This window comes from Aethalodelphis obliquidens, unplaced genomic scaffold (genome assembly GCF_003676395.1).
Source record: "Aethalodelphis obliquidens isolate GAN/ISIS:26980383/991018 unplaced genomic scaffold, ASM367639v1 scaffold42, whole genome shotgun sequence".
Taxonomy (NCBI): Eukaryota; Metazoa; Chordata; class Mammalia; order Artiodactyla; family Delphinidae; genus Aethalodelphis; species Aethalodelphis obliquidens.
Genome location: NW_020837986.1, coordinates 16,330,026 through 16,352,175, shown reverse-complemented (window position 1 = coordinate 16,352,175; position 22,150 = coordinate 16,330,026). Strand labels below are relative to the sequence as shown.

The window sequence follows — 22,150 nt, the reverse complement described above, 5'->3', positions numbered from 1 at the left end:
TGGGTATCTTGGGGTGCTGCTCTGTACTGCACCCCCTCACAGCTGTCCCAACTGGCCTAGGGTGTCTGGGCATTGAGGGGGCTCCAAGGTGTGTGTCTGCTCCTCTTCCCATTAGCCTTTTGCTTTGGGTCCGGAACTCTGCTCAGGGCAGCTTCTGCCCAGGGTGGGACTAAGCAGGACGGATTTTCTTTTGATAAAAGAGCCTGAAAGAGAAACCATTTCCTTGATTGTGTAAGGAACTTGCTGTATGCACATTAGAGAATAAAGCTCCTGTTTCTATGCTTCTACATACCGCCTCCATCCATGCTGCCCTGCCCCAGCCTCTGAAGGCCACCTGAGGGCCCTGAGGAGGGAGAAGCCATCCCAAGGGAGGTGGGATAAAAGGGACTGATTTGTTGAGTGCCGCCTAAGGGCTATTACTTCCAACTCCACACAGTAGCTCAACAGGGAAACATGGAAGGTCCAGGAGGCCTTTGCTGTTGCCAGGAACCTGCAGGGAAAGTGGGCTTGGGGCCAGTGAAGAGCCCAGTGGCTGGTAGGGTGGGATAAGCACATTCACGGTGCTGCTTGCAGGATGGGTAAAGTTTAAAGGGGACAGAAAATGTACTGTGCATCCAGGACAGAACTCTGAGGAAGCAGCTGAGGAGCAGACAGAGGGGTGCCCCGCTCCAAGTGCCACGTGGCAAGTGATCCTTCTTTGGGGCCCCCACCCCAGTAGCCTGTGTTTCCTGCAGGTGGGGCTGTGTCCAGGATCACCAGGCAAGGAGTAGGCAGGCCCCCCAGCACCCCACACCTGAGTTCCAGCCGGACACCACCCATGCCAAGCAGACAACTCAGAGGAGGCTGAGCACCACCACCGGCACTTCCTGAGGAAACAACCCAGCTGGGCTTCACAGACAAGAGGGGAACAAAGGGATGAGGTCCTGTCCTCACCCACGGGTGCTGATGAATTTTAGGGGAGGAAACAACTGTTAAATCTAGGCCCTGGGCCGTGCTGCTAGGACTGAGGAGGGGATGTAACTTAAGCTTGGGAGCGACACACCAGCATTAAGGACCCCCACCCCCCAACCTGCTGCACACAACGGGCTTTTCTGATTGTCCTTGGGGTTGGGCACCTCCTCTTTACCAGAGTAACACCTGCAGGAAGGCAAGGGAGCCACCCCGGGCCTCTGAAGTCCCTCCCTGGGAAGGGCTTTACCAGGACTCAGTACGGGTCTGGGGTAGCTGAGCCGGGCCTCCTGAAGGGCTCAACTCAGCTGGCCCCCCAGGCTGAACCGTGGCATGTCAACCCAACTGGGGTCAAGAACTCCATCCCTCCTCCCTGCCATAAAAATGAACCTGGCGTTATAACCATAAACCAACATTTTAGCTGCTCTAATGTACACCAGAATAAAGCAAAAGCACTCAGCATCCCACACTGCCCGCCCCCCAACCCAGCAAACACAATAGAGGCCAGCTGGGTGGTGGCATTGCTCAGTAGCTGGGTGGGCGGGCAGCAGGGATGTGGCATGTAAAAGTTCAGCCCATGATCAGAGACTTCAAGGACAAAAAGAAAGATATAATACTCCAGCTAGCAAGGGCACACAAACAGCCTCGACACAGCACTGCCCTCCTCCAGCCACCCCCCTACACCCGTTTTGCCCCCCCGACCTGAGAGGTTTCCTGCTCGTGCCAAAGGGGACTCAGGAGACAGACACCTGTCTGGGGCAGGTTTCAGAGCAAATATACCCAGTTTATTTTGGAAGCAAGTACCCTCCGGAATTTTTATTTGCTGCATTTAAAAAACATCTAAGGCTGTTTGTGTGGTTCTTCCCCAAACCCTCAACCCTGCCAAGGCCAGTTTTAACACCCAAGGTCCTTTCCGGATTCCAGGCCTGGAGGCTGTAGGAGACCACTGAATCCCTGAGGACAAGAGGATGGTGTCCTCTGGCCAAAGTTTCTCCAAGCAGAGCCAGCTGCTCCTGGCGGCTGGTAACACCCCCAGGAAGTGGTAACCCTGAAGGCGGTACTTGGATGGGTGCCTGCCTGATAGAGGCGGTTTCAGGCTAGCCCTCCCCGGATCCTCAGCCAGAGTGGTCATCACCAGCTCCAAGTGGAGTCAGGTTGCCAAAGTATTCTTGCAACTCAAGCAGGGCCTGGAAGCGATGGGAGATGGTGTTCTTCTCAGCCTTGGGCATCTCTGCATACCTAAGGGGCAACAGTAGCAGCTCAGAGAAGAGGGGGCCCAGATTCAGGGAGGGTGTGTACACCTCACCTCATCCTGGAGCCCAAAGCTCAAAAAGTCCCTAGGAAAGGGTAGTGGGGCTACCAGCTCCTGGCAACCAGAGTTAATTTTTTAAAAATCAGTCTTAAATTCCCCTGTAGGTAGAAACCCATATTAATGAGTGTGAAAGGATCTTAAACTGGTTCTAGTGTGTCCAAAAGTCATCAAAGGGAAGCTGGGGACAGGGGGATGAGCTGCATGCTTTATCAGCTTTGTCATCTGTTGACGGGAAGCAGTGGGGCCTGACAGAGCAAACATAGCAATCTCCTCCAATGCACTGTGGGGCGGGCAGGTGGGGGCAGGGGGCAGCAGATGAGCCTTGAACAGCCAGCCAGTGGCCTGCCATCCATGGCAGGACTCCAGTGAGGTGAGAATCCCTACTCCAGTTGTCACTTTCACATCTATGCTGTCAAATATGGTGGCTACCAGCCACTGTGGCCATTTAAACCAATTACAACTGAATAAAAATAAATTCTGTTCCTCAGTTGCTCTAACCACATTTCAGATGCTCCGCAGCCACACGTGGCTAATGGCTACCGGATTGCACAGTGCAGATATAGAGCCTTTGTGTCACCAAAGTGCTGCTTCACGTTGTCCTCAGCCCTGCCTGGCTGTTGTGAGGCCTCAGGCCACACTCCCTAAGGGCCCCCCTCCAGCTTGACAAACCCGATTCCAATAATGGCCAACATGTCCCGTGTAAATAAGCGGGGGCTAGCATGAAATACTGAGAACACCTGGCACTGTGGGGGTGTAACGTGGTGGCCAAGTGCTAACATTTTTCCAGACTAAATGGGGGTCAGATAATCATCCAACAAAGCTGACAAGCCCAGGTCAGAGCGGGGAAGCCACTGAAGCTACAAAGCTGCTCTGCGCTGAGCTGAGCCCGAGAGCCCAGGACTTCAGCTATGCCCAGCTGCCTCCCAGCTGTGGACCAGGCCACCCAGATTCCTTGCATCCACCCCAGCAGAGCTGCCTTCAGCCGGAACGGCACCTCAGAGCCTGCCCCGCCTGTATCCGCGTGCCTGCACCTGGGCAGGGCACTGACCCAACCCAGACCACGGCCATCCCCACCCCACACCCCTGAAAGAAACTGGGGCTCCTTACGTCTGCTCATATCCATCAGGCTGAAAGCAGGGGTCCCAGCCAAAATCCCGGCAGCCACGGGGCACCACAATCTGGCCCTGCCAGAGGAAAGGGGGACAGGTGTGCCACTGGGTGTGGAGGAGATGCACTGTGAGGAGGGCAGTAGCCAGATTGAGTTTGGTTTATGAATTTGGTTAAACCCTATTTACTCAAAATATATTATTTCAAGGGGTCCATGGTGCCGGCAAATGTTTGCTGAACACAGATAAAATGCAGAGCAGGACGGCTCGCTCCCCACAGACAGGGAGGAACCACATGCTTGATTAGCCCACAGATACCCCTGGGACCAGCCTCCCTCTCTGAAGCTTTGACAAACTGTGACCTCACTGAAGAAGAGAAGCAACTTTGAAAGACTGACAGAAAACATTTTCTCCTAATAGGAAGTTTGAGGGCCCTGAACCTTGCAGCCAAGCCCTGTGCCTGCTACTATTACTGCATTTCTCAAAATACAAGGGAGGCTCTAACAAATGAAACAACAAAATAGAAATAACTTTGCACAATGTTCAACACAAAAATGAGCTCAGTAAATACTGGCTGTAATAGGCAAATTCCAAAAGGAAAATGTGACAAAGATAACCAGTGTCAGGCTTCCCTGGTGGCACAGTGGTTGAGAGTCCGCCTACCGATGCAGGGGACATGGGTTTGTGCCCTGGTCCGGGAAGATCCCACATGCCGTGGAGTGACTGGGCCCGTGAGCCATGGCCACTAAGCCTGCGCGTCCAGAGCCTGTGCTCCGCCAAAAAAAAAAAAAAAAAAACAACTTATAAAATACAAGGGAGGTAGTAGAGGATGGGGATTAGCCATATAAATTCCAAGTCATTCAGACCAAAGGTAAATTCTGCTTCTGCTAATGGGGAGCTGTGTCACTGAGGCCAGTTACTGAACCACTCTGAACTTCACCCATGCAATAACTGTTTTTTGAACACCTCAGCGAAGCAGGCACCAGGAAAACAGAAAATCGTAGCCTTGCCTTCACAGAATGGAACTCTTAAGCAAAACAAGCATTACATCAGTAAACACATTAATGATTACCAAATGCAAAGTGTCTTAGAGGCAACACACTGGGAGCTGGGCTCAAGAATAACAAGATGGGGAGCTCAGGGAAGGCCTCAGTGAGGAGGGGACACTTTGGCCACATAAAGGACTAGGGCAAGAACATTCTAGGTGGAGGACACAGCTGTGCTGAGGTCCAGAGATGGAAAAGGCTTATCATACGCACTGCTGAAAGGACAATGTGGCTAGGGTTTTTTCGAAAGCACAGGGGAGAACAGAACAAGGAGAAACAAGGCTACCTCAGTTAAAGTCAGGGCTGGCAGCAACAAAGTACAAACAGCAGCCCAAGCTGGGGAGACAATAGGGAATGGTCGGATGAAAGTGATCAGGCCCCATCAGCAGCATAGCTGCTAGTCAGTCATGGCGCAGGAAGTTGGGCCTGTGGTTGTTCATACTTTTGATTTTTGAGAGAACATTTCTGTGAAAGTAGCAGACCACTAAAACTAACTGTTAAAAATGTAACCAGGCAATATGATCCAGCAATCCCATTTCTGGATATATACCCAAAAGAATGAAAACAGGATCTTGAAGAGATATTTGCACACCCACGTTCATAGCAGCATTATGAACAAGCCAAAAAGTGGAAGCCACGCAAGTGTTCATCAATGAATACAGGCAGACCTTGGAGATATTGTGGGTTCAGTTCCAGACCACTGCAATTAAGCAATTATCGCAATAAAGCAAGTCACATGAATTTTTTGGTTTCCTACTGCATATAAAAGTTATGTTTACACTATATTGTAATCTATTAAGTGTGCAATAGCATTATGTCTAAAAAATAGTGTACATACCTTAATTTAAAAATACTTAATTGCTAAAAATGCTAACCATCATCTGACAATGCAGGATTGCCACAAACTTTCAATTTGTAAAAACATAATATCTGTGAAGCTCAATAAAACGAGGTATGCCTGTAAACGGATAAAGGAAAAAGTGGTATATATATACAATGGAATATTATTCAGTCTTAAAAAAGGAGATCCTATCACATGCTACAACATGGATGAAACTTGAGGACATTATGCTAAGTGAGATAAGCCAGTCACAAAAAAACAAACACTGCAGGATTCCACTTATATGATGTATCTGAGGTAGCCGAACTCTTAGCAACACAAAGTAGAATGGTGGTTGCCAGGTGCTGGAGAGAGGAGGGGAAGATGGAGTCATTATTCAATGGGCATAGTTTCAATTCTGCAAGATGAGAAAGTTCTAGAGATCTGGTGCACAACAGTGTACACTATTGTACTGTACACTTAAAAATGAAGATGGTAATTTCTGTTACCTGTTTTTTCACCACAAAAATTAAAAATCTAATCAGGGAGTGTAAAGTAAAACATCTGTGGACAGTCCCTGGTGGAGCCACTGGCATAGGGCTATGTGAGCTATGGTGGGACTCTGGATTCTATCCTGAGCAGAAAGGACAAAGCAGAGAAATGATGTGCCTGAAGGTACACTCCTGCCACGGGGAGGGGATGGATGGGCTGGGGCGGGGGTGGGGTGGGGGAAGCAGGCCAGCCCAGAGGGTGGTCTGGACCCTGTGAGAAGCAGCTGAACCTACGGTCTGATAGGTAAGCATGGGGGCACTGAAGGGCAGTTTTGAAAGGAATGAGTTGGGGGGAGAAGGAAGATTCTATATGAACATAAAAAGTTGGAAAGGCTGTGAGATGTTCAAGGGAAGCTGTTGCCTCAGCAGTGGGATGAGGAGATTCAAGCTTGGAGAAGTCTGGGCTACAGATGTAGCTCTAGGAGTTGTCACCTTCAGTTTCCACATCTGCTTCTCAGGACAGCATACACTGCAGAGCTCTGGGTATACCAGGCCCCAACAGCTGTAAGCCACTGTGCGTTTCCAAACACCTGACTCTGGGGTCAAATAAGTTTCGGGATTGACAGCACTTCTAGCTGTGGTACCCAGGGGCGCGCCCTCCCCACTACAGTCCTGCAGCATCATCGCGAGTCACAGCGCCCTCTGGCGGCACTCTGGGGAACGAGCATGGGTACGCACCGAGGTCCGGCCCCTGAAGAGGCGCACAGGCTCGCTGGGGTCCCCAGTGCTGAGCGCGAACGTGCAGAGTGCATAGGCCGACTTGTCTTGGAACCCAGCCAGGAGCTGGTGGAGACCTGCGGGCACGTGCAGTGAGGGCTCAGCGCACTCTACGCTGCCCGGCCCCAGCCCCCTCTCCGCACTCAATGGGCCCAGGTGGCGAAGGGGAGTTATACATATCACCAAATAGGCCCTGCGCTGATAACCCAGGAAGTTGGGTGATGGGGATGTGGGGTTCCTTATTCTACTACTGTGGGCTTCAGGGTATGCGCTGCTGGGACCAGGGGGAGCAGCAGGGTGTCCCTCTCCCCGCCCCCCACTGAGGCAAGGACAGCAAGAAGTGGGGCCAGTCCCTCTGAGCCAGAATCAACTAGAGCCCCTTTGTCCCTCAAACACAAAGCTCTCACCACCCACCGCCACCCCATCCACTCCTCCCAAATCTCAGTGCTCCCTGGCACCGGGTGTATAGGGAGAGTGTGAGCTGTAGATTATAGATGGGGAAACTGAGGTGAATGGAGACTCCGTGAAGGGGATGGAACCCGAGATTCCTGATTACTAGTTGGAGCTCCTCTCGTAGAACCCACAGATTCTTAATTTCAAACAGGTCTAAAGAAAGAGACATGGGGATAATACCTTCAGGCTTTAACTTCTCCAGAAACCACTTTCTGCAAGAGAAATAAAGGTGAGTCAGACACCACAATCAGATGGATGTTCTTACCACCTTGTTTCTGGGCTGCATCCCCCAGGGATTAGAGCCCTGGGAGAGCAAAGAATGTCTCAACTCAAAATGAAGAGAAATAATCCAATAGGAAAAAGGAAATGGAGACAAAGAGGCAATCCACAAAAGAACTGATAAACCAGTGAAGCCCTCAATCTCACTGGTAATTAGGGAAATGCAAATTAAAATTGCATGTGGTAACATTTCCCACTCCTGCCATTACAAAATACTAAAAAGTCATAAAACAGTGCTGGTAAGAATATGGAGCAATGTACACTATAAGTGTGTAGGGGTGCTACTGCCTTGGCAAACAAATTAGCAATCCAAAAGTTAAAGATACAGTTAACCCTTGAACAACATGAATTTGAACTGCATATGTTCACTTATACATGGATATTTTTCAGTAGTAAATACTACAGTAATATACAGTTGAATTCACTGATATGGAAGGCCAACTGTAAGTTAAACGCAGGTTAACCCCCCCCAAGTTGTTCAAGGGTCAACTGTGTACATACCCAAGACCTAACAAATTGGGGTATTTGTACCCTAGAGATACACAAAGACTTTCTGAGGGGGTCCAGGGTACTGGATAGCTTTAAGGAAATCCATCTGCAGATCTCAACTTCCTTATTTCCTCTTTCCTGAAACTGATCTGCCCACAAATGTACCTCTCCAATGGGTGAGTTCCCCTTGCCCATCTCAACTTACACAATCACATTCTCACACTTTACAAAAGAAAGGTATGCCTCTTCCCCATCCCTAATCCTCCCTCAAGACAATTTGACATACTGGTGTTGATGCCAAGACAGTGAATGACCCGCAGTATCAAGTAACAAATCATTTCAAAGTTCAAGTGGTTTTGTGGCCAGGGCCCTGCAAAAGGGTGGGGGAGCACTCACATGTAGGGGCCAGGGAGGCCCCCAAGGGCGTTGAAGCACAGACAGGTGTCCTCCACCAGTACAGGGCCCTGCACCTGCAGCACAAGAACATGCAGCCCTGAGACCCGCGTCCAGCAGCAGGCCCCACCTCCACCCTGAATTCCCCTGCCATCCAAGCCAGGGCCACACTCACAGCTAGCTGGGATGTCAACAGCAGCAGCAGATAGAGGTCCATCTGCTCTGGGTAACAGCTGTTGACTAATGTCTTATCTTCATTTTAAAGGTAGGGACAACAAAGCCTTGGCAGGTTGTAAAGTTTGCTCCAGGTACAGTGACAGGAGAGCTGGGATTCACACTCAAGCAGCCTGACTGTTTACAAAGCACTCTTTTTCAGTTCCACAGAGGTGTGTGAGTGCAGGGTGGATGTATGTGGGGAGAATGTAGGGGTGGAATGTATGTACCTGAGAACTGGGAAGAGTGAATTATGTGTGTGTGTGGTCATCTAGGGGGATACTATGCAGTCAAGGTTGAGAAAGGAAGGCAGTATTCCAGAGCCAATATTAACTGACTCCAGCCTAGCTAAGCCTGGAAACGTCCTTCAAGTCATTATAAAGTGTGCCCACCATATTCTCTACCCATCCCCAGCAGGCACAGACCCCAGGAGCCACCAGGACAAGAGGCGCAAGTACAGGACATGTGTGGAGCAAGCACCTGGCGAGCTGCCTCCTGACACTTCCGAATGGAAATCTCATCAGGCTCTCCTTGGTACTCTGGCACTTATCAGAGAAACAGACACACAGTCAGGTCACAGAGAGAGAGAGAAATTGAATCATCTTTTAAAAATAGAACTAATCAGAGACATACGGTCAATCTTCTGTGCCACCAAAGTGCATGGAAACTTATCTCCTAGAATCTGAATGACCTGTTCCAAAACGAAAGAACATTTATCACCATTTGTTTAACTATTCCCCATTACTACACAAGCTGTCACCCATCTTTCTCGTCAGGTAACTCTCCTGTCAGTCCCCTAAAGCTCACCAAGTCAGGCCCATGAGCCTCACCCCAGCCTTCAGGGTCCCACCCCAGCAGGTCAGCTCCCCTATCTCCTCACTCTCCAATCCCTCCCTCCTACTTCAGGTCTCTGTTTATGCTAACCACCTACCTAGAACACCCTCTTCCCTTCTCAGTGCTCCCAAAACCTATCCTTTGGGCCAAGAATTTTCTATCAGGGGTTACCCAGAATTCAGGAGATCTGTGAACTTGGATTAGGAAAAACAAAACAAAACAAAACACTTTATTTTCACTAACCCCTACCTGAAATTTAGCATCCCTTTCAATAGTGAATATAGAAAACAAACACAAATAGCATTAGCATCTCCTGTGATATTTAAACCTATTAAAATCGCAGATGTTGTCATATCCCATTACAGTTGTAGCAGATATCTCAAAATATCATTTACAAGGGGCAGAGTCAAGATGGCAGCGTGGGAAGACACAGAGTTTGTGTCTCCCTACAACTAGGGCGCCTGCCAGATGGTGGTGGGGGACCTTGACGCCCAAGGAGACGGGAAGAACCCCCAAGTGAACGGCTCCTGCGATGGGAGCTCTGAGTCTGAACCACTGGACTAATAAGAGAACCTCAGACCCCAGGAAATATTCATTGGAGTGAGGTCTCCCGGAGTTCCTCATCTCAGCACCAAGACCCAGCTCTACCCAACAGCCTACAAACTCCAGTGTTGGAAGCCTCAGGCCAAACAACCAGTTCCTGTTTACAGGAACACAATCCCACCCATCAGAAAAAATGAGAGGGTAATAAAGTATGTCACAGATGAAGAAGCATGGTAAAAATCTATAAGACCAAATAAATGAAGAGGAGATAGGCAAGCTACCTAAAAAGAATTCAGAGTAATGGTAGTAAAGATGATCCAGAATCTCAGAAGTAGAATGGAGGCACAGACTAAGAAAATACAAGAAATGTTTAACAAAGTTCTAGAAGAATTGAAGGACAAACAGAGATGAAAACACAGTAACTGAAATGAAAAATACACTAGAAGGAATCAATAATAGGATAACTGAGGCAGAAGAACAAATATAAGTGAGCTGGAAGACAGACTGCTGGAAATAACTGCCAAGGAGCAGAATAAAGAAAAAAGAATGAAAAGAATCGAAGACAATCTCAGAGACCTCTGGGACAATACTAAACACACCAACATTCGAATTATAGGGGTCCCAAATAAGAAGAGAAAAAGGGTCTGAGAAAATATTTGAAGAGATCATAGCAGAAAACTTCCCTAACATGGGAAAGGAAATAGCCACCCAAGTCCAGGAAGCGCAGAGTCCCATACAGGATAAATCTTAAGAGAAACACACCAAGACACATATTAATCAAACTAACAAAAATTGAGTTCAAAGAAAAAATATTAAAAGCATCAAGGGAAAAGCAAAAGATAACATACAAAGGAATCCCCATAACATTATCAACTGATTTTTCAGCAGAAACTCTGCAGGCCAGAAGGGAGTGGCAGGATATACTTAAAATGATGAAAGAGAAAAAACTACAACCAAGATTACTCTACCCAGCAAGGATCTCATTCAGAGTCAAGAGAGAAATCAAAAGCTTTTCAGACAAGCAAAAGGTAAGAGAATTCAGCACCACCAAACCACCTTTACAACAAATGCTAAAAAAACTTCTCTAGGCAGGAAACACAAGAGAAGAAAAAGACCCACAAAAACGAACCCAAAACAATTAAGAAAATGGTAATAGGTACATACAATCGATAACAACCTTGAATGTAAATGGATTAAATGCTCCAACCAAAAGACACAGACTGGCTGAATGGATACAAAAACAAGACCCGTATATATGCTGTCTACAAGAGACCCACTTCAGACCTAGGAACACATACAGACTAAAAGTGAAGGGATGGAAAAATATATTCCATGCAAATGGAAATCAAAAGAATGTTGGAGTAGCAATACTCATATCAGATAAAATAGACTTTAGGGCTTCCCTGGTGGTGCAGCGGTTAAGAATCTGCCTGCCAATGCAGGGGACACAGGTTCAATCCCTCCAGGAAGATCCCACATGCTGTGCGACTAAGCCCATGCACCACAACTATTGAGCCTGCTCTCTAGAGCCTGTGAGCCACAACTACTGAGCCCGTGTGCCACAACTACTGAAGCCTGCATGCCTAGAGCCTGTGTTATGCAACAAGAGAAGCCACCTCAATGAGAAGACTGCACACCGCAATGAAGAGTAACCCCTGCTTGCCACAACTAGAGAAAGCCCATGCACAGCAACAAAGACCCAACACAGCCAAAAATAAAATAAATAAATTTATTTTAAAAAATAGACTTTAAAATAAAGACTGTTACAAGAGATAAGGAAGGACAGTACATAATGATCAAGGGATCAATCCAAGAAGAAGATATAACAATTATAATCGCTTATGCACCCAACATAGGAGCACCTCAATACATAAGGCAAATGCTAACAACCATGAAAGCAGAAATCAACAGTAACACTATAATAGTAGGGGACTTTAACACCTCACTTACCCCAATGGACAGATCATCCAAACAGAAAATAAATAAGCAAACACAAGCTTTAGATGACACAATAGACCAGATAGATTTAACTGATATTTATAGAACATTCCACCTGAAAGTGGCACAGTACACTTCCTTCTCAAGTGCACACGGAACATTCTCCAAGACAGATCACATCTTGGCTCACAAATCAAGCCTTGGAAAATTTAAGAAAATTGAAATCGTATCAAGCATCTTTTCTGACCACACTGCTATGTGTAAATCAATTACAGGAAAAAAACTGTAAAAAACACAAATACATGGAGGCTAAACAGTGCACTACTAAGTAACCAAGAGATCACTAGAGAAATCAAAGAAATAAAAGAATACATAGATACAAATGACAACAAAAACACAATGATTCAAAACCTATGGGATGCAGCAAAAGCAGTTCTAAGAGGGAAGTTTATAGCAATTCAATCGCACCTCAAGAAACAAGAAAAATCTCAAATAAACAATCTAACCCTACACCTAAAGCAACTAGAGAAAGAAGAACAACGAAAACCCAAAGTCAGTAGAAGGAAAGAAATCATAAAGATCAGAGCAGAAATAAATGAAACAAATGAAAACAACAGCAAAAATCAATAAAACTAAAAGTTGGTTCTTTGAGAAGATAAACAAAATTGATAAACCCTTACCCAGATTCATCAAGAAAAAAAGGGTGCAAATCAATAAAATTAGAAATGAAAAAGGATAAATCACAACTGACACTGCAGAAATACAAAGGATTATAAGAGACTACTACAGACAACTATATGCCAATAAAATGGACAACCATGAGGAAATGGACAAATTCTTGGAAACGTACAATTTTCCAAGACTGAGCCAGGAAGAATTAGAAAATATAAACAGACCTATCACAAGTAATGAAATTGAAACTGTAATTAAGAATCTTCCAACAGGACTACCCTGGTGGCGTAGTGGTTAAAAATCTGCCTGCCAATGCAGGGGACACAGGTTTGATCCCTGGTCCAAGAAGACCCCATATGCCATGGAGCAACTAACCCCATGTGCCGCACCTACTGAGCCTATGCTCTAGAGCCCACGAGCCACAACTACTGAGCCCATGTGCCACAACTACTGAAGTCCGCCTGCCAAGAGCCCATGCTCCACAACAAGGGAAACCACCACAGTGAGAAGCCTGTGCACCATAACAAAGAGTAGCCCCGGCTTGCCGCAACTAGAGAAAGCCCACGCGCAGCCACGAAGACCCAGCGCAGCCAAACGTAAATAAGTAAAAATAAATAAATTTATATATAGGGCTTCCCTGGTGGCGCAGTGGTTGAGAGTCCGCCTGCCGATGCAGGGGACACGGGTTCGTGCCCCGGTCCGGGAAGATCCCACATGCTGCGAAGTGGCTGGGCCCGTGAGCCATGGCTGCTGAGCCTGTGCGTCCGGAGCCTGTGCTCCGCAACGGGAGAGGCCACAACAGTGAGAGGCCCACGTAACGCAAAAAAAAAAAAAAAAAAAAAAAAAAATTTATATATAAAAAAAATCTTCCAACAAACAAAAGTCCAGGACCAGATGGCTTCACAGGTGAATTCTATCAAACATTTAGAGAAGAGCTAACACCGATCCTTCTCAAACTCGTCCAAAAAACTGCAGAGAGAGGAACGCTCCCAAATTCGTTCTATGAAGCCACCATAACCCTGATACCAAAACCAGAATAAGGTATCACAAAAAAAGAAAATCATAGTCCAATATCACTGATGAGCATAGATGCAAAACTCCTGAACAAAATACTAGCAAACAGAATCCAACAACATATTAAAAGGATCATACATCAGATGCAAGGATTCTTCAATATACGCAAATCAATCAATGTGATACACCATGTTAACAAATTAAGGAATAAAAACCATGTGATCATCTCAATAGATGCAGAAAAAGGTTTTGAAAAAATTCAACACTCTTTTCCGATAAAAACTCTCCAGAAAATGGGCATAGAGGGAACCTACCTCAACATAATAAAGGTCATATATGACAAACCCACAGCAAACATACTCAATGGTGAAAAACTGAAAGCATTTCCTCTAAGATCAGGAAAAAGACAAGGATGTCCTCTCTCACCACTCTTACTCAACATAGTTTTCGAAGTCCTAGCGATGGCAATCAGAGAAGAAAAAGAAATAAAAGCTATACAAATTGGATAAGTAAAACTGTCACTGTTTGCAGATGACATGATACTATCCATAGAAAATCCTAAAGATGCCACCAGAAAACTACTAGAACTAATCAACGAATTTGGTAAGGTTGCAGGATACAAAGTTAATGCACAGAAATCTCTGGCATTCCTATACACTAACAACGAAAAATCAGAAAGAGAAATTAAGGAAACAATCCCATTTACCATTGCAACAAAAAGAATAAAATATCTAGGAATAAACCTATCTAAGGAGGTGAAAGACTTATACTTGGAAAACTATAAAACACTGATGAAAGAAATCAAAGATGTCATAAACAGTTGGAGAAATATACCATATTCTTGGATTGGAAGAATCAATATTATGAAAATGACTATACTACCCAAAGCAATCTACAGATTCAATGCAATCCCTATCAAACTACCAATGGCATTCTTCACAGAATTAGAACAAAAAATTTTACAATTTGTATGGAAACACAAAAGATCCTGAATAGCCAAAGCAATACTGAGAAAGAAAAAAGGAGCTGAAGGAATCAGGCTCCCTGATTTCAAACTATACTATAAAGCTACAGTAATCAAGACATTACGGTACTGGCACAAAAACAGAAATATAGATCAAGGTACAGGATAGAAAGCCCAGAGATGAACCCATGCACATATGGTCACCTAATTTACGACAAAGGAGGCAAGAACATACAATGGAGAAAAGACAGCCTCTTCAGTAAGTGGTGCTGGGAAAACTGGACAGCTACATGTAAAAGAATGAAATTAGAACACCACCTAACACCACACACAAAAATAAACTCCAAAAAATAAAAAAATAAAAATAAACTCCAAATGTATTAAAGACCTAAATGTAAAACCAGACACTATAAAACTCTTAGAGGAAACCATAGGAAAAACACTCTGACATAAACGACAGCAAGATGTTTTTTGACCCACCTTCTAGAGTAATGAAAATAAAAACAAAAATAAACAAATGGGACCTAGTTAAACTTAAAAGCTTTGCACAGCAAAGCAAACCATAAACAAGACGAAAAGACAAACCATAAACAAGACGAAAAGACAATGGGATAAAATATTTGCAAATGAAACAACGAGCAAAGGATTAATCTCCAAAATATACAAACAGCTCATGGAGCTCAATATCAAAAAAAGAAACAACCCGGGCTTCCCTGGTGGCGCAGTGGTTAAGAATCCGCCTGCCAATGCAGAGGACACAGGTTTGAGCCCTGGTCTGGGAAGATCCCACATGCCGCGGAGCAACTAAGCCTGTGCGCCACAACTACCGAGCTACTGAGCCTGCGCTCTAGAGCCTGCAAGCCACAACTACTGACCCCCTGTGCCACAGCTACTGAAGCCCGCGCGCCTAGAGCCCAAGCTCCACAACAAGACAAGCCACCGCAATGAGAAGCCTGCGCGCCGCAACAAAGAGTAGCCCCTGCTCACCACAATCAGAGAAAAGCCCGCGCACAGCAACGAAGACCCAACGCAGCCAAAAACAAAAATAAATTAAAATAAAATAAAATACATTAAAAAAAAGAAACAACCCAATTAAAAAATGGGCAGAAGACCTAAATAGACATTTCACCAAAGAAGACATACAGATGGCCAAGAGGCACATGAAAAGATGCTCAACATCACTATTAGAGACATGCAAATCAAAACCACAATGAGGTATCACCTCACACTGGTCAGAATGGCCATTATCAAAAAATCTAGAAACAATAAATGCTGGAGAGGGTGTGGTAAAAAGGGAACCCTCCTGCACTGTTGGTGGGAATGTAAATTGATACAACCACTATGGAGAGCAGTATGGAGGTGCCATAAAACTAAAAATAGAACTACCACATGACCCAGCAAACCCCACTACTCGGCATATACCCTGAGAAAACCATAATTCAAAAAGAGACATGCACCACAATATTCATTGCAGCACTATTTACAATAGGCAGGACATGGAAGCAAACTAAATGTCCACTGACAGACGAATGGATAAAGAAGATGTGGCACATATATACAATGGAATATTACTCAGCCATAAAAAGAAACAAAATAGAGTTTTTTGTAGTGAGGTGGATGGACCTAGAGTCTGTCATACAGAGTGAAGTAAAGAAAAAGAGTAAAGAAAGAGAAAAACAAATACCGTATGCTAACGCATATATATGGAATCTAAAAAAAAAATGGTACCGATGAACCTAGTGGCAGGGCAGGAATAAAGACGCAGACATACAGAATGGACTTGAGGACACGGCAGCGGGGGAGGGGGAAGCTGGGGCGAAGTGACAGAAGCATCGACATATACACACTACCAAATGTAAAATAGCTAGTGGGAAGCAGGGGCATAGCACAGGGAGATCAGCTCGGTATGCATTAATAAAGCATATGTAACTGGATCACAAATATTTATAATATTTTGAGAATTGTAAATCAATAGAATTGATTTCCTTTGTAATCCTATGTATTTTATTTTGTACATTTAAAAATATTTTCCTGAGAAAGGGTCCAGAGGCTTCATCACTCTGCCAATGGGGTACCATGAGATGAAGAGTTAAAACTCCCTATTTTAGGCCAACTTCAAGTCCATTTTCTCCAGTGAGCCTCCTCTGGCCACTCCAGCATCTTCTTTTTTTTTCTCCTTTTTTGGGGGGGGCCGTGCCACATGGCTCACAGGATCTTAGTTTCCCGACCAGGGATCGAACCCGGGCCCCGGCAGTGAAAGCTCGAATCCTAACCACTGGACTTCCAGGGAATTCCCTCCCTCTTCTTTAAATGTGGGAGGGCCACATTCTCAACCAGAAGTAGAGATGGCCTTGGGAGCCGGCACCCACCATCTTGCATGGGGCTCTGTTCAGTGTGGCACTGCCTGTCTGCTTGTCTGGTCTGGCCTCAAGATCCCAAACCTTTTATCAGCACAGGGCTCTGACTTCTGAGGCCACCCTGTAACAGCACGCAAGTGTCATTGGTCCCTATGCTGTAGACAAATGACCCTAATGACTGCACCCCATTGGTCTGCCTCAGACATCTAGTGGGTGTCATCCTGACTCCGCACACATGACCCACCTCCTTGACCATGGCTGACTAAGTAAGGGCAAACCTTTGATCCAAGCAAGGCCAATCAGAGCTGATGTCTGGCAGAAGCCTTACTGCCCCCTCCATCAGAAGGGAAAAATGCAGAAAGACCTCAAAAGGAAAAGGGATGAGCATCCAGAGAGAACTAGAAGGACAAATAAACCCCTCGATAGGGACTCCTGAGAAAGACTCCTCAAGCCCTGTGGGACAGCATACCATTGTATTCCCACGATTGTCACCTGGCTGTTTACATGAGCTCCCTGTGTCTCTCTACTATTTGCAGCCAAAGCGGTTCCATCAACCCCCAGAATTCTCAGAGCTGACCACAAAGTCCCTGTAGGCAGGAACTTTGGATCCACTGCCTCCTTCACTCCTCTCCATTGCGCTGTGAAGCAGACCTCCTGCATAATGGCCATTTCACAGATGGCGGAAAGAGGCTGGGAGAGGCTGAGGACCACATTTCTGGACCGTGGTGGGGTGTGGAACTCAGTTTGGATGCCTCTCCCCACACCCTGTCCGGCCCCTGCCAACCCCAGGCCAGCAGCGGGGTCTGGATCCGCTCCAGAGGGGTGTCAGGGTCCCGGTTTGGGACCTAGCTTAAGAGGTGACCTTTGGGACAAGTGTTAAGGACCCCACCACTCCTTCAGCTCCCGATGCCCCTAAGCTCACAACCCCTGTGCCCGGATTTGTCAAGGCCCTCATTCTATCGAGTCCAACCCCGGGTCACCCCCACTCCGCACACGTGCTAGTCCATTCCACGCGGCCCATCCCCTTCCCGATCCAACCCATCCCTCCGGGTCGGACTCTGTTCCCCCTCTGCTCTTCCACCCGCGTGCTTCCCTCCGCCTGGAAGCCACTTCTCCGCCTTCTCCCCAGCCAACCTTGCCACACGCTACCCCCCAACCGCCTCCTGGTCGGCTTCCCACCACTCCCGTCACCTCCTCCAGCTTCTTGGCGTTCCCCGTGACAAACACGACCTTCTTCCCGGACAAGGAGGCCGCCATTGTGAGCCACAAGTACCTGTAAAGTTCACCGGAAGTCCCTCTACTTCCGCCTGGCGGCGGAAGTGGGTGGCCCGTTTTCCGGCCTCGGGTCCCAGGAAGGCCGGCTGTGGATTTTGTTGCGTGCTGCGCGGTATGATGGCGGCGGCAGCTGCAGTCTGGGCGCCTTAGGGGCGGGAAGGCTGCGCTGGGCGCCCAGAATCCTTGCTCAGATACCCGGGAGCACAGCGCCCTTTTCGTTTGAGCAGCCTGGGGCCCCGGGCGCTAGAAGGGAGGAGAAGGGCTCAGCCCTCCTGCGTCGGATTTGTTGGGGTCTTCCCAACGCTGGAGGTTGTGTAAGCCGAGACCAGTTCCTCCCGCAAAGAGACGCTCTCCTTAAGGTCAGAAGAGACCGTTCCAGCCACCTGCCCCACCCCTGCTTTCGCCCCTCTCTGGAACAGGGACACCGAGGAAGCAAAGAAGCCCAGCGTACCTACCTCGAGGCTGGTGATGAACTGCCTAGGCTCTGGACGATTCGCCTTAACCGCGGGCACTCTAAAGCTGTCTCTGGAAACTGTTTCCTTCTGGACAAGGGCCCCCAAACCTGGGTCTTTATCCTGACCTCACCTTCAGCCTCGCTTCCTTAGCTCCTCCTTGCTTGCCAGCTCTGACTATGATCTTAAACTTGGCATAGCCTAAATCTAGCCCGGTCTTTTCCCCTATCTTCCAGATTTGCGACTTCAGCATTTCGACTCCCTTATTACCTCATCCCTCCAGTCCTTTAAGTCCATCATCCCTTCTCAGCCACATCTTTTCACCCCTAACACAGCAAAGAGTAGAAAGTGCCCCAGCAGACCCACCTGTGCGATAGGCCTTGACCCACTGCTGACACCCACACTGGGCAATTCAGCTGTCTCCCTCCTTCATGGACTCAGCAACCAAAGGTTAACAGTAAGGGCAGATTCAGGGCCAGCTCTACTCCTGGTGAGGCAACTCCTGTCAGAGGAGTGTCATCGGAAGTCTGGAGGACTGTCAATGCCTGTATGAGTTATTTTCGTTAATGTTAAAGACTTCTAATAATCTGGATGATTTTTTTTTTTTAGATCCCAGAATTTGTCCTCGGGGTGGAGGGGTGGAAATCCCATTGCTCAATGACTTTACCATAGCGGGAGTATTGCATAGGCCAGAAGCCCTCACTGTGTCCTAAGGCAGGTCTGAAGTTTCCCATTCTACCATGTGATCCCTTTCTACCATGTGATTTGCAAGGCTCCTTGGAGTTGGCCTGAGAAGTAGTGGGTTACATCAGGAAGTGGTTGCCTTCCCTCTAGGTCATTTGTCTTCCTAATTCATGAAGTCATGGTGAATCTTCAGGGAGGTGGAGGGTCAGAAGAGGTTCCCATCAGCAAAGCCGACCTCCTGACTGTTGAAAGCTTCAGCTACAGGGTTATTAAGCATGGAGTATTGGAAATGAGTATTCACTTTAGATAGACCTCACTCTAAATCTGAAGGTCTTGGGGAATTCCCTGGCTGTCCAGTGATTAGGACTCTGTGCTTTCACTGCCGAAGACCCGGCTTCAGTCCCTGGTCAGGGAACTAAGATCCCACAAGCCAATAAATAAATAGTAAATAGATAAATAAATCTGAAGGTCTTGGAGCCCAAGAGCTTGGCAGGGTGGGGGGGAGGGGAGGAAGGAGATGTGTGAATACCTAAAATTGTATGCAGAAGTTTCTGTATGTGTGATCTTTAGTTAGGATCCTTGGTTGCAAGTAACAGAAATCCTCTTAGGCAACAACAAAACAAAAAAGAAATGTATCGATTGCTTCACTTAACTGGTGAGCCAACGTAAATAGTTTCTTAGTTTCTCTGAGCAGAAAGGAAGGGGACTGCATTATTCATTCATTAAGTAGCCTATGCCAGAATTAAAATGTAAATTTTTTTTAATTATTATTTTTTTAATTTTTGGCTGGGGTTGGGTCTTCATTGCTGCGTGCAGTCTTTCTCTAGTTGCGGCGAACGGGGGCTACTCCAGTGTAGTGCGTGGGCTTCTCATTGCGATGGCTTTTCTTTGTTGTGGAGCATGGGCTCTAGGTGCGTTGGCTTCAGCAGTTGTGGCACATGGGCCCAGTAGTTGTGGCTAGCGGGCTCTAGAGCACAGCTCAGTAGTCGTGGCGCACGGGCTTAGTTGCTCCACAGCATGTGGGATCTTCCCGGACCAGGGCTCGAAGCCATGTCCCCTGAATTGGCAGGCGGATTCTTAACCACTGCGCCACCAGGGAAGTCCCTAAAATGTAAATTTTTATTTCCTTTAGCAAGGAATATGACAGAAGATCTCTTTGGAATTGCACTTCCGTCATTGTGGAGGAAACCAAGTTAAGCAAAGAAGGACAATTCTTGCCCTCGAAGGAGATTGTCAGGTCCTATCAATTCTGCCTCTGAAATAGTTCTTGAATCAGTCCCCTCCTCACCAGTCCAATGCTACTGTCATGAATCCAGCCCTGTTCTGTTCTTACCTGGACCAGGGCAGCAGCTGTCTCACTGTTGTTCTCCCTGCCATCTTCCACCCCACTCAGTCTGCCCACAAACCTTAAGCAACATGCTTAGGGTCCAGGACCCTGACAATCTGAGAACTCCAAATGAAAGCTGTGAAAGTGATATAATCTGAGGCAGCAAGGAAGTTATATCTATTGACAGTTTCTTGTTTCACCCTTCCAAACAACTTTCTGTGCACATGCAAATTACACACAAAAATGTATCAAGTCTTAATTTTTACTTTTTAACAATATTTTTTATTATGGAAAATTTCAAACTTGCACAAAAATGTCAAACTTACAAAAAAAAAAAAGCAGTATAATGAGCCCCTATATAACCACTGACCAGCTTTAACGATTATCAACATTTATATGTTTTAAAAGCACTGTCCTGCCCTTTTTGCTTGTTTATAAATTATGAACTATTTCAAAATTACAGAAAATCATAAATGCTCAAGTTCCCACCATTCCAATTTAACATATGTTAAAGTGTTAACATGTGTCCATATTTTTTCAAATCCTCCCCTATACACACATCATGGGTCCTGGGATCTTTATATCATCATACACACAAAATCTTCATACTACTGTAATAGCAAATTCCTAGTAGTTTAATTGTTCTTTGCTTTTTAAAAAATCTTGAGTTTACATCCTGTCCCTAGGTTTTTTTTTACACAACTTTATTGAGGTAGAATTTGTCCCCAGTTTTTTGTTTGTTGGTTTTTTTTTTTTTTTTTTTTTGGCTGCACCACGTGGCATGTGGAATTTTAGTTCCCAGACCAGGGATCGAACCCGCGCCCTCTGCATTGGAAGTGCTGAGTCTTAACTACTGCCAGGGAAGTCCCAGTTTTGTTTTTCTTTTTTAACAGTGTCAAGAATTAAAAGAAAATTTAAATTCCCTGTGAGTATTTAATTTCCTAGTGCTCACTATGGAAAACTGGATCAATAATTCTTGTACATCCCAATAAGTTACTTTAAAATTGCAAGTCTGAGTACAAAAGTATATTACAATTTATTTTTTTTTAAGATTTGGTCTCTACTTTTATTTATTTATTTATTTATTTATTTATTTTTGCGGTACGCGGGCCTCTCACGGTCGTGGCCTCTCCCGCTGTGGAGCGCAGGCTCCGGACGCGCAGGCTCAGCGGCCATGGCTCACGGGCCCAGCCGCTCCGCAGCACGTGGGATCCTCCCGGACCGGGGCACGAACCCATGTCCCCTGCATCGGCAGGCAGATTCTCAACCACTGCGCCACCAGGGACGCCCTGGTCTCTACTTTTAATGAGATCAGATGTCACAGATATAGGCAAAGCTCTGCTGTTAATGCCATCCAACTTCTTCCCTCCCCAAAGGTAACTGCTATTCTGAAGTTGGTATGTATCATTCCCAAGCATCTTTTTTACTTTTTCTGCATATGTGTGCTTCCATAAACACTGTGGTATTATTTAGTGCTTTTAAAACATACATAAATGTCACGCTGCACATAATCATTTGCAATAATTTCCACTTAACTTTTTTTACTCCCCCAGAATTCATTTTAAAGTTAAAAATTAGGGCCTCTCATTTGCAGCAACACGGATGCAACTAGAGATTATCATACTAAGTGAAGTAAGTCAGAAAGAGAAAGCCAAATACCATATATCTCTTATATGTGGAATCTAATATATGACAAGTGAGCCTATCTATGAAACAGAAACAGACTCACAGACATATAGAACAGACTTGTGGTTGTCAAGGGG

General features: G+C 46.2%; 1 protein-coding gene across 7 annotated transcripts; it reads right to left on the bottom strand.

The window, feature by feature from the left end:
- Nucleotides 1-24: 24 nt before the first annotated feature.
- On the bottom strand, nt 25-17,922 carry ITPA (inosine triphosphatase). Of its 7 annotated transcripts, none has more exons than XM_027078788.1 (8): nt 17,841-17,922; nt 8,961-9,018; nt 8,808-8,872; nt 8,118-8,191; nt 7,134-7,165; nt 6,462-6,577; nt 3,368-3,494; nt 1,708-2,187 (listed from the first exon to the last, which is right to left on the bottom strand). In XM_027078788.1, exons 1-8 carry the CDS (start codon nt 17,904-17,906, stop codon nt 2,099-2,101), a joined length of 627 nt encoding a protein of 208 aa, XP_026934589.1. In that variant the 5' UTR covers nt 17,907-17,922; the 3' UTR covers nt 1,708-2,098. The 7 variants fall into 7 exon arrangements, with proteins under 7 accessions (XP_026934591.1, XP_026934589.1, XP_026934590.1 ...); XM_027078789.1 differs by having other exon boundaries at nt 3,368-3,444; XM_027078790.1 differs by lacking the exons at nt 1,708-2,187; nt 3,368-3,494 and adding an exon at nt 25-203.
- Nucleotides 17,923-22,150: the final 4,228 nt, after the last annotated feature.